Source organism: Gymnoscopelus braueri (assembly GCF_963280865.1).
Source record: "Gymnoscopelus braueri genome assembly, chromosome: 24".
In the NCBI taxonomy this organism is placed as follows: Eukaryota; Metazoa; Chordata; class Actinopteri; order Myctophiformes; family Myctophidae; genus Gymnoscopelus; species Gymnoscopelus braueri.
The window spans coordinates 783,152-796,478 of NC_137626.1; the positions used below are offsets into that span (position 1 = coordinate 783,152).

General features: G+C 42.9%; 1 protein-coding gene across 5 annotated transcripts in view; it reads left to right on the plus strand.

Annotated features, from left to right (window-relative positions):
• The window catches only part of LOC308080951 (target of Nesh-SH3-like), a 76,074-nt gene that overhangs the window by 58,543 nt on the left and 4,204 nt on the right, over window positions 1-13,327 (plus strand). For 3 of the 5 annotated variants that reach the window (XM_080423081.1, XM_080423082.1, XM_080423084.1), the window contains 5 exons: window positions 332-397; window positions 10,672-10,734; window positions 11,352-11,537; window positions 12,224-12,313; window positions 12,594-12,803. In XM_080423081.1, the coding sequence (XP_080279207.1) occupies window positions 332-397; window positions 10,672-10,734; window positions 11,352-11,537; window positions 12,224-12,313; window positions 12,594-12,803 (615 nt within the window). The remainder of the gene's footprint in view (window positions 1-331; window positions 398-10,671; window positions 10,735-11,351; window positions 11,538-12,223; window positions 12,314-12,593; window positions 12,804-13,327) is intronic. The other 2 variants (XM_080423083.1, XM_080423085.1) reach the window with 1 other exon arrangement.

A 13,327-nucleotide genomic window follows, 5' to 3' on the forward strand; every position in this document is an offset into this window, starting at 1 on the left:
TTCACACACACACACACACACACACACACACACACACACACACACACACACACACACACACACACACACACACACACACACACACACACACACACACACACACACGCTAGAAGGGCTTTTCCACTGAGCTCCGTGTGCCATTAAACCATCTGCTTCATGTCAGCCGGGTTTTCCCTTCATTTGACTCTTTACAAGCTTTCACTTCCAGTTAGTGACTTGATCAGAGAGAGAGAGAGAGAGAGAGAGAGAGAGAGAGAGAGAGAGAGAGAGAGAGAGAGAGAGAGAGAGAGAGAGAGAGAGAGAGCTTTGCTAACCATGTGGTTCTCCACAGGACACAGACAGCATCACAGAGGTCTCATTCTGCCCAAAGCCGCCGTGTGGAACCCGAGCATTCTGGGTAACAGATCCTCCTCTTCCACATTCTCTGTGTCCGCCATGTTGTCCCTCTAGTCTCCATCCATCCATCCATCTGTCTGTCTGTCTATCCATCCATCATCCATTCATCCATCTGTCTATCCATCCATCCATCTGTCTATCCATCCATCCATCCATCCATCTGTCTATCCATCCATCCATCCATCCATCACTCACTCCTGTCACTCCACAATGCGTGTTTTGCGTGTGTGTGTGTGTGTGTGTGTGTGTGTGTGTGTGTGTGTGTGTGTGTGTGTGTGTGTGTGTGTGTGTGTGTGTGTGTGTGTGTGTGTGTGTGTGTGTGTGTGTGTGTGTGTGTGTGCGTGCGTGCGTGCGTGCGGCGCAAAAGGGGGCGTGTCAACGCTTTGTCGCTGTTTGAAGCTTTGGGGAGTTAAACATCGGTATAGACTTTGTTGTCGTGGGGCGTCAACCAATAGGATTGGGTGTCCTCCCAATAGGAAGGACACACGTGCGTCGTGCAACAACAATAAACACAAACAACAAGCTCACAACACGTCCCGCTGAGATCTTCGTTGTGAGCTTGTTGTGTGAGATTCTTGGAGTCTTAACGGGATATTTCACTTTCAAACACGTTTAGGGTCATTTTAACGTCTCAATCAGGCTTTAGTGTTTCACCCCCTAGACAGTTTAGAAGTTGTTTGATTCAGTATTTAGATAATTTAATGTTCATTTTATCAGACACGCCCCCTTCCTATACAAACCCATTTAACTTGAACTCCATTTTAACCATGTTAGATTCATTAAAACACACGTCTCTGCTTCTAGTGACTGATATTGTCCTTCTAATGAATGTTAGATTCATTAAAACACACGTCTCTGCTTCTAGTGACTGATATTGTCCTTCTAATGAATGTTAGACTCATTAAAACACACGACTCTGCTTCTAGTGACTGATATTGTCCTTCTAATGAATGTTAGATTCATTAAAACACACGTCTCTGCTTCTAGTGACTGATATTGTCCTTCTAATGAATGTTAGACTCATTAAAACACACGTCTCTGCTTTTGGTGACTGATATTGTCCTTCTAATGCGTGAGGGGCTGTGTTTTTACTATGACTTTTTATTAACATTAAAATGTTTGTATTTTATTTGTTTTAAAATACATACATAACATTCATTAGAAGGACAATATCAGTCACCAGAAGCAGAGACGTGTGTTTTAATGAGTCTAACATGGTTAAAATGCAGTTTACAGTTACAATGGGTTTGTATAAGAAGTGTCTGATAAAAGATAATTAATTCATCCAACAAAAAACTGTCGGGGATGAAACACACGTTATAAAATGACCCCAAACATGTTTGAAAATGAAATATCCCTTCAGGCTTAAACTGGGGCTTTGGCTGGTTTTGGGGTTTGGGTTTAGGTTTAGGTTTAGGTTTAGGTTTGGGTTTGGGTTTAGGTTTAGGTTTAGGTTTGGGTTTAGGTTTAGGTTTAGGTTTAGGTTTAGGTTTAGGTTTGGGTTTGGGTTCGGGTTTAGGTTTAGGTTTAGGTTTAGGTTTAGGTTTAGGTTCAGGTTTAGGTTTAGGTTTGGGTTTAGGAGCCGGTGCAAACAATCAGAAGGATTGGATGTGGTTCCATAGCTTCGGTCAGTGTGTGATCACTCTGAACCTTACATGAGTTTTTTTTTTTTTTTTTTTTCATCTATAATGTTGTGCTTGTGATCAGCCATGCTGCTAGAGTTTGTGATGCGACGTAATAGATTAAAATGTGTTCCTTATGCGTGGATGGAGCCGTTACCCATCCACGAAGGAAAAGACATTTATATACCGTATTAGTAATACATACTGGTAGTTATAGTACCTCCCGCCTCTGCATCCTACAATAGCATAGTGTACATCATACTGTATATGACAATGGTGTGTGTGTGTGTGTGTGTGTGTGTGTGTGTGTGTGTGTGTGTGTGTGTGTGTGTGTGTGTGTGTGTGTGTGTGTGTGTGTGTGTGTGTGTGTGTGTGTGTGTGTGTGTGTGTGTGTGTGTGTAGGGGTTGTTTCATGTGCTGGTTTTTCATTCATTTCATTCCATCTGTTTCCACGTTTGTTGTTTTCATTGTGTGTCTGTTGTGTATTTTTGTGTTAAACCACACACTATGTGAAAATGCCTTCCGGGGCAAAAAGAAAAAAGGAAAACAGTGGAATACTGAACAGGACGGTTAAAGTTGAACAAGAAAACGACACCATGTCAATTCAAACAGGATCCATTTTAATATTAATCTTACAATACATGCAGGGAATCTACGTACGTACTGGACGTATGTAGGTCTGTAATCCACGTATCTCCAGAACCATTCCACCGACCGGCTTCAAATTCGCCGAGCACGCCACTGACGACCTGAGAGAGGGCCGCGCCCGGCGTCGAGCCGGCCGGATAGGCCGTCGTCCAGAACTGCCTGTCTGGAAAAAGGCTCTGACCGTGGCCTAAGTTGAGCCAATTGATTGCCATGGCAACCCCAGCCTATAAGCGCCGGCCGGCAGGGTGTTTCAGGGCGGTGTTTCCGTCCGTCCGTACGTACGTCCGTCCATTGGTTGTTTGGAAAATAAACTTTCCTCTGGGAAAGAATTCGGCCCTCGAATCACCAGCTAACTTTAAAGGTTCGATGACATTCATTTTCACATTTTTTATTTTTTATGTTTTTTTGGGGGTTTTATGACCTCAATTACACCCAAAAAATCTGAACTTTGAACATTCAGTGGATTTTCTGTGGTCTGGGGTTTTCTGAATAATTAGGCTGAAAAGTAATCTGAGCTTGGCCCTTCGACAGTGAGGTCACAGTCGATTAATCCCGCCCACTCTCCTCCTCGCCCCTCCCCTTCCCTATCCTTTCCTTTGGGGGGGGCGGAGCAGAGGCGATGATTGACAGGCAAAATCCCTCACCAGCGACACCCGCAGGCAAAGATTTATTTTTTCATTGCAGTTGAAAAGGCTTTAGAAATGTGAGACAAAAACACCTACAGTGAATCACTGGAGTGGAATTTTCAGTTAAAACTTTTTGTACACGTTTGAAGGACCAGGACAAAGACTCTGAATGTGGTGTAAACATGAATGTCATGATACCTTTAAGAAGCTGACTCTGGCGTGAGCCTCTGGCCGAGCTTCAAGGTTTTCTCTCACCGCAGTTTGAAGAAAGAACGATCCCTCCTTAACAGAAAGCCTCTAAAGCAGTGAGACCCCCTCATTACATCTGACTAAAGCAGTGAGACCCCCTCATTACATCTGACTAAAGCAGTGAGACCCCCTCATTACATCGGACTGAAGTTGAGAGCAAGTTAACCACTTTAATCCCTCTAATTCTCCTGTGATGAATGGTGAAACTAGCCGATCTACGAGCTGACAATGCGTCACAAAACATTGTGAGATTCTTCTTCTATCGGCTTATTCCCATCGGGATCGACTCAGCGAATCATTTCTTTCCATCTGCTTCTGTTCTCTGCGTCTTCCTTGTGTCACTAAAGCCACCTGCATGTCCTCTCTGTCTCCTTCATGTCCTCTCTGTCTCCTTCATGTCCTCTCTGTCTCCTTCATGTCCTCTCTGTCTCCTTCATGTCCTCTGTGTCTCCTTCATGTCCTCTCTGTCTCCTTCATGTCCTCTCTGTCTCCTTCATGTCCTCTCTGTCTCCTTCATGTCCTCTCTGTCTCCTTCATGTCCTCTCTGTCTCCTTCATGTCCTCTCTGTCACCTTCATGTCCTCTCTGTCACCTACATGTCCTCTGTCTCCTTCATGTCCTCTATGTCACCTACATGTCCTCTGTCTCCTTCATGTCCTCTCTGTCACCTTCATGTCCTCTCTGTCACCTACATGTCCTCTGTCTCCTTCATGTCCTCTCTGTCACCTACATGTCCTCTGTCTCCTTCATGTCCTCTATGTCACCTACATGTCCTCTATGTCACCTGTATGTCCTCTGTGTCTCCTTCATGTCCTCTGTCTCCTTCATGTCCTCTGTGTCACCTACATGTCCTCTCTGTCTCCTTCATGTCCTCTCTGTCTCCTTCATGTCCTCTGTCTCCTTCATGTCCTCTGTGTCACCTACATGTCCTCTATGTCACCTACATGTCCTCTGTCTCCTTCATGTCCTCTGTGTCACCTACATGTCCTCTATGTCACCTACATGTCCTCTCTGTCTCCTTCATGTCCTCTGTCTCCTTCATGTCCTCTCTGTCACCTTCATGTCCTCTCTGTCACCTACATGTCCTCTCTGTCACCTACATGTCCTCTATGTCACCTGTATGTCCTCTGTGTCTCCTTCATGTCCTCTCTGGCCTATTCCATAAACCTCCTTTAGTCTTTCTTTTCACTTTTTTTCTTTTTCACTATTTTTGAAAAAAAAAAGTCAAATAACTTTGACTATTTTAGACCAGAGGGTTAGTTGGGATATTGTAGTTGTGTTTTCCTGGGGAGCGTTCATGGCCTTCAGCCTATTTGCTTCTTGCTTGCTTGCCTGCGTTGTGCCTCGTAGGGCTTTGCATCATTTTGTAAGCACTCTTTGGGAAGTGTTTTACATTGTACGCGCAGAGAGCTTTTGGAAGGGCTGCACATGATTTTGTACGCGGAAAGAGCTTTGAGAAAGGCTGTACATCATTTTTGAAAGCGCAGAGAGGTTTGGAAGTGTTGTACATGTCTTTTTGTAAGCGCAGAGAGCTTTTGGAAGGGCTCTACATGTTTTTTTAAGCGCAGATAGCTTTTGGAAAGGCCTTGCTTCTCCACGGAGGTGCCAATGTTTAGAACAGGCCCTCACGCTACCACCAGAGCATGGCAGGTGTTGGCATCTCATATCTTCCTAATATGGAAAACAATGTTTGATGCTGGTTTTACACACTGGGGCTCTATGGAGCACAGAGCCAATGTTTACTGGATTCACACAGCTGCTGGAAAGTAACTCATTACATTTACTACTGTAGCCTACTCTAGGTCAGTACTTTAAGGTACGTTTACTTTACTTTGAGTATTACCTTTGTTTTTATACTTAACACTTCTACCTCGCTACACCTCAGAGGCTCATCCTTTAACACTTCTACCTCGCTACACCTCAGAGGCTCATCCTGTGCGTTTTACTCCAGTACGATTATCTGACAGCTTTAGTTACAACTTATATTACTTTGGCCGATTTTGCCCATTTAGACCTGGAACAGCAATACGTTATTATACCTTTCAATCCGGTAAGCCCTTTTAGTTGTTGCTGGATACAGTATATAGAACTGGATACAGTAACTGGATACAGTATATAGCAACATTATTTTTTGAAATGTGTTTAATATATATATATTTTTTTTTTCAGAAAACAGTGTTTAGAATGGGCCTCAGATCTAAATGGTTTTAATTGATTGAAAATGTTATTAGGCAAAAGAATGTACAACAACACAGTTACATTTATAATACTTTTGTCTAAAAGGTCCGACCAAAAAAGTCCTTGCGGACTTGTTTCTGTTGGGGTCCTTGAATTAATTTCATAGACATATATAGCAACCAAACAGTTCAAAAATCAACATAAAAATACAGAGAAAAAATACCACTATGTGCCCAAAAAAAGCATGAAAAATAAAATATATATATTAACACATTGGGTGCCAGAGGTTTATTAAAATATTATACGTTGAGTGCCAGCATTTCTTCCATCCACTTGCGTTATACGTTTCGTGCTGTGAGAAGCCCCGACGCGGAAATGCATGTAAACAAAGCGTGCGTGCGAGACGGCGGAGGGTCCCGACTAACGCCTGGAACAATAATATTTCTAACGCGATCCTCCATTGCAGCGTGATCGCCGATCGAAAACGGCTCGTTTCCACCACATTAAAAAGAAATGGAGATATTAAGCTTTTAATCAAGGAGATAACATTGAAAACGCCGACCGGAAGGATTTTTGACATGGAGCCAGATCCAGCCTCTTCTTCTCAGAAACTCCTTGGGTGATGTCAAAGTTTCGTTTTAGCGCCCCACGTGGCCCACATGTATAAAAATAGAATTGGGTCAAAAACGGTCCGGACCGTTTTCGGCACTTCTCGTTTGGACCCTCAAAAACGGTCCGGACCGTTTTTGGCATTCAATGTGTTAAAAAAAAGGGGAGTCTACCGGGAAACTGGTACTAGCTCCTCTTTTGGCCTCCAGAAAGATGAGTTTTTAGGGCTGTTTGAATTTTTTTGAGGGATGGGGTTAGACTATTCCATACCTTGGTGGCTGTGCTGTAGAAGGAGGATTTGCCCATGGCTTAGATCATTTGTGTTAACTTATTACAAAACATGTATTAACACAGTGGTTCTCAAACCTTTTCATGTCATGGACCCCTAAATTGACACTTATTAGCCCGCAGACCCCCATTTGAAAAGATATGCCAGGGACCCATAAGAGAAGATTTTGACGGCTCTAGCAGTGATTCTCAATTATTTTAATTTCAAGGACCCCCAGTTTGACATGAATTAGGCTACGGACCCACAATTAATGGTATTTCTATTTCCAATTTGGACCCCAATTTATATTGATAAATCAATGTTAATTTAACTCTGAGAGTGTACAAATGGAACCAAATGGACCCTTAGAAGTCTATAACTCTGAGAGTGTACAAATGGAACCAAATGGACCCTTAGAAGTCTATAACTCTGAGAGTGTACAAATGGAACCAAATGGATGGGTCCATTTGGTTCCATTTGTACACTCTTAGAGTTACAGACCCATAAGGGTCCATTTGGTTCCTAACTATCTATCATTTAGCTGGGGACCCCCTGGAACTCCCTCAAGGACCCCTGGGGGTCCCCGGACCCCACTTTGAGAACCAATTAATTAACCAATTAAGCACTGTTTTATACTTAAAGGAGAATACCGGACAAATTACCGGACAGAACCTGGCAACACGAGTTGCCAGGTTCTGGAAAGAAACAAGCATCCAGTGTTAAATCGTTCGCCATTAACGGTGGCCTCGCAGGAAATTTCAACGCATGTTTGACTATCATGAGACTCCACAATGACTAGCAGTAGAGAGAAAAACAACTTTGCCTCGGTTATAATAGACGAATCTCCCTAACCCACGCGCTCCCATTCTGACAACGGAGGGGGTTTAAAAAATGACGACACGGGAATCTATGGAAAAAAAGAACGCCACTTTTCACGTCGGTCGGTGAGTAACGAGACATCAAAGACAACACTTAATTTGTCCGGTATTCTCCTTTAAGCTATTTCTTTAAAAAGTATGCAACTTTTACTTTGCTACTTCGAGTACATTGTGATGCCAATTAATGCACTTTTGCTCAAGTCAAAGTTTGAACCCAGGGCCTTATACTTGTAACAGAGTATTTTAACTGTAACTGGAGTACAACAACATGCTCATACTTCCAGCGCTGTTTAGGAGCGGCTGATCAGTTGCAGGTGTTTTGCGGTTGGTTGGTCGTTGGTTGGTTTGTTCGTTTGGCTGCAGCCTGAAGCCATTTTCACCTCCTTATGTTCACCTCCTTATGTTCACCTCCTTATGTTATGTTCACCTTCTTATGTTCACCTCCTTATGTTCACCTCCTTATGTTATGTTCACCTTCTTATGTTCACCTCCTTATGTTCACCTCCTTATGTTCACCTCCTTATGTTCAGTCTATGGATCCACACTCTGACGTTAGAGCAGGGCTCTTCAACGTTTTCAGCCCAAGGACCCCCTAGCTGAGAGAGAGATGAAGCAGGGACCCCCTAGCTGAGAGCGAGATGAAGCAGGGACCCCCTAGCTGAGAGAGAGATGAAGCAGGGACCCCCTTAGCTGAGAGCGAGATGAAGCAGGGACCCCCTAGCTGAGAGAGAGATGAAGCAGGGACCCCCTAGCTGAGAGCGAGATGAAGCAGGGACCCCCTAGCTGAGAGACAGATGAAGCAGGGACCCCCTTAGCTGAGAGAGAGATGAAGCAGGGACCCCCTTAGCTGAGAGAGAGATGAAGCAGGGACCCCCTAGCTGAGAGAGAGATGAAGCAGGGACCCCTTAGCTGAGAGAGAGATGAAGCAGGGACCCCTTAGCTGAGAGAGAGATGAAGCAGGGACCCCCTAGCTGAGAGAGAGATGAAGCAGGGACCCCTTAGCTGAGAGAGAGATGAAGCAGGGACCCCCTAGCTGAGAGAGAGATGAAGCAGGGACCCCTTAGCTGACAGAGAGATCTACAAGCTCACAACGCCTCGCGCTGTGAGGCGTTGTGAGCTTGTAGATCTGCTATTTTTGGCTAAAGTTCTCCTCAGAAAAGGGAATGCTAAGGTTCAAGTGGTTAATGTAAAAATATATATAAAATATATTATCACACAAAGATTTGGCGGACCCCCTGTAGTAACTCTGAGGACCTCCTAGGGGTCCCAGACCCCCTGTTGAAGACCCCTGCGTTAGAGGAAAACGTCACCCAAGACATGACTTTATTTCTATCGTTTACTTAAAAATGGTAAATGGTGCATTTATACATTTATAGATTTATACAGCATTTATATATATATATATATATATATATATATACATATATATATATATATATATATATATATATATATATATATATATATATATATATATATATATGTTGTGACTTTAAAGCCCGTGGGGCCCACATGGTCTTCCTCATGACGTTGTTCTTTGACTTTACGTTTAACGGGCCACTCTGTGAGCTTTTATAAGAAGAGAGAAGCGGAAAAAAAATCTGTTTTATGAATAATAAGAGTGTTTAAAATGAAAACATGTGAGTCTCTGATGCCCAGTTTGTAAAAAAAAACTAAAAAACAAACAGAACAGAGAAGCAGGCCTGTAGCCAGTGGTGGAGAAAGTACTCCCATTTCTTATGAGTAAAAGTATCAATACTGCATTGTATGTTACAAGTAAAAGTCCGGAATGAAAAATGTGCTTGAGTAAAAGTAAAGCGGTGTTGGTATCTAAATGTACTTAAAGTACAACAGTAAAAGTACTCATTATGCAGAATGTCCTGTTTCACAAGTTTTCAAATGTATAAAATCGAAATCTTTTGAAAATAGCAGATCTACAAGCTCACAATGCGTCGCATCGCAAAACACATTGTGAGCTTGTAGATCTGCTATCAAATGGCCGAAATGTATATATGACTGAAGTGGTTAATGTATGTTTTGTAATAATAATCAAAATCTACAAAGTAACTAGTAACTAAAGTTTTCAGATAATTAGTGTAGTGGAGTAAAAGTACAATATTTGTCTCAGAGATGTAGTGGAGTAGAAGTAAAAGTACTACAAATTGTAAGTACCCCAGTAAAGTAAAAGTACTTCAAAACTGTACTTAAATACAGTACTTGAGTAAATGTACTTAGTTACTTTCCACCACTGGCTGCTGCCCCCCTAGAGAGAGAGAGAGAGAGAGAGAGAGAGAGAGAGAGAGAGAGAGAGAGAGAGAGAGAGAGAGAGAGAGAGAGAGAGAGAGAGAGAGAGAGAGAGAGAGAGAGAGAGAGAGAGAGAGAGAGAGAGAGAGAGAGAGAGAGAGAGAGAGAGAGAGGTAATATAATTGACAACAGATGTAGTATTTCTTGGTATGGGCTCAGAGCTTCAGAACATAAAGATGTTATAAAGATGTTGATCTACAAGCTCACAATACGTCGTATCACAAGCTTGTAGATCGGCTATTTTCAAATGTATAGGGCTGAAGTGGTTAATAATCAAAATCTACAAAGTAACTAGTAACTAAAGTTGTTAAATAATTGTAGTGGAGTAAAAGTATAATATTTGCCTCTGAGATGTAATGGAGTAGAACTAAAAGTACTGACAGTTTGAAATACTCCAATAAAGTAAAAGTACCTCAAAACTGTACTTAAGTACAGCACTTGAGTAAATGTACTTGGCTACTTTACAGCACTGCCCACGACCCTAACGATGGAGACCTTAAAGATGTTCAACAGTCCAGGGTATCCCACTGTTTCACATTAAAGCACAACCTGGTTCCATGTGGCTTGTGTTTGTGACTGTGTGATGTTGACGGTCCAACATCAACACAGAGTTTGGCTGCAGGGCGCTACGCAATGCTGGCTCACCCCAACAAGTCACCGGTTGACTTCTTAGGATGTCCGTCCTAAGAAGTCAAACGGTTGACTCCTTCGGACGGACATCCCAAGAAGTCAAATGTTGACTGGAGGGGGGAGGGGCAAATACGTCACATGTCACTGGGAGCATGTGGCTCCAGTTCCTAGATGGTACAAATCCTGTTGTGTTGTGTTGTATTCTTACTGTTGGTGTTTGTTCGTGTTGTGTTGTGTTGTGTTGTCCTCCGTTGTGTTTGTTAGGCTCTCCATCACGACCCTCCGTCAACAAGAGAACCAACCTGGTTGGAAAGCCTGGAGAGCTAGGTGATTATTGTTATTGTTATTGTTATTGTTATTGATATTGATATTATTATTATTATTAACAGAGTCTTTAAGGGGTGAGTCCGAGTCCGGTCTTGAGTTTTTGGCCACGAGTCTGAGTCGCAAGTCTCTTATTGTTTTATTTTTGTTATTATGTACTTATACGACGTAGTCTAAGGCTGAACTACAGTTATGATGGTCCACAAACCCAACCTGAAATGAGAAATGCACAGACTGAATGTTTATCAGAATGGTAGGATACATTCAGTCATGCTCCTTTGCGTCTTAAAAGGATAATCCCGCCCCCCAAAAAAAATAATCTATGGATTAGTCACCCCATGGAGACTTGAATTCATGGATTTTATTTTTGTTTTTGTCGCATTCCTAAGACAATAATTTGATGACCGGCAATGGTTCCGGTAGGAGACACAAAGGAGACTATTTTTTTGTGCAAGAAGCTCACAGCGCGTCCCGTTGAAATACCTTGTGAGATTAATTTTTCCGTGTGTTTTCGTCAGCCTTTGTGTGATCCTCATGTTTGATCTTCTTTGAGTCGTTTGTAGGCTATTGGTGGAGCAGGACAACCATGTCTGTGTGTGTTTGTGTGTCTCTTTGTCCAGACAAGTTGAACAGGCTGAAGCTAACAGACAAGTTGTCTGTGTTGAACCCTCACTTCGCTGCGGTCACGGCCAAACCAGCCAAACAGCGCCGCAAACCCAAACCAACCACTACTACAACCACCACCACCACTACAACCACCACCAGAAGAACCACCTCCACCCCCATCACAGCGCCGGTTGAGAATGGTACCGTACAAAATGTCCTTTTTCATATCGTCACCTTCTTAAAATAATGGCCTAAGTCTGTTTTTTGAGGAAAATCATATTTTTGTTTAAATCAGCTCTTCATGACACTGGCCACCTCTGGTAACATCGCCTTTATCCTAATTGAAAAGGTCATGCTGTTCGGTCTCTGGCGTTCTTTTCTATCTGCAACCAGGTGTATCTCAGTCTCTTGGTGTCTAAGTCACTTACTCCATTCATAATTTAGTCTAGTCTAGTTTATAATAACACATATTTAATCCTCATGTTACGTAACTGACAGACAGTGTTATTTCTATGTCAATAGTCATATATTGTTAGAAACCTTTTGGGTGAAATGATTAAGAAATATCAGGACATTAGGGACAGTTTAGTTGACGGTTAATTGTCGCTCAAATAACTGTGTTTCTGTTTGGTATTTAGGCTTTGTAAACTAACAAAAGGTGCACAGGCCGTATATGACAATAACTTACATCATTTACTGGAATCAGCAGATATACAAGCTCGAAGCACTATCCTTTTTATGTTTGAAAATATATGAGTGTTTTTCAACATTGAAATTGAACATTATGCAAACAATAATTGTGATTATCTCAAATAATTGTGATTAGGTGATTATGTAATCATTATGACAGGCCATAATAATCTGAATGTGTGTTTTTCCCTTGCAGTGACTCAGTTTGAACACTGGGAGGAGTCGGATAAGTTCAGCTCTCAGCCCAACTCTGACCTGGACGCCATGGGCAAGAAACGCTTTGTTGGTGAGTCACCTTCATCATCATCATCATCATCATCATCATATCAGATCTATCCACTTGTCAGGGAATCTCTAACTCTGACAATATTCATACCTCCTCTCCTCTCCTCTCCTCTCCTCTCCTCTCCTCTCCTCTCCTCTCCTCTCCTCTCCTCTCCTCTCCTCCCCTCCCCTCTCCTCTCCTCTCCTCTCCTCTCCTCTCCTCTCCTCTCCTCTCCTCTCCTCTCCTCTCCTCTCCTCTCCTCTCCTCCCCTCCCCTCCCCTCTCCTCTCCTCCCCTCTTAGCTCCTCATGTCATATATAAGACAGATAAAGGTCCAGATGAACCATGCTCCATCACCTCCTCTCTCAACTACTTCCCGGAGGATGAAGGGGGCGAGGCCAATGTCACGGCCCCGCCCAGGACTCCGCCCTCTAACGTCACCGTGGTAACGGTGGAAGGATGCCCCTCCTTCATCATCCTGGACTGGGAGAAAAGCGACAACGGGACCACAGGTACCAACAACCATTAAACATTAAACATGGGCGATCGCCTTTTACGTCTCATCCCCAATAGGGTGATTTCACCTTATATGGCAGTGGTTCTCAACCTGTGGTTCAGGACACCCAGGGGGGTCCCCACATGATTGTGGGGGGGGGGGGGGAATAAAAAAGACCATCACTGCATCAAAAAGTATTCAACAAACTATACTAAATGTATAAAAACTGGTCAAATATTGGCCAAATTGTCAAATAGGCTAAGAGGCAAAAAAAAATGCAGATCTACAAGCTCACAACGCCTTGCGTTGCGAGGCGTTGTGAGCTTGTAGATCGGCTGTTTTCACAATATTTATCTGTAGAACCGAGTCAAACAAAATGTAATGCCTCAACTCCTACAATTCCAAGTGCTTATCAGGGTGGGGGGGGTCTCAGTTAACATAGGATTAATTTGGGGGGTCGCGACTTGAAAAGGTTGAGAACCACTGTTATATGGGACAGACAACCCAACCTGTGAACAAATAATTGACAAAAAACGCCTA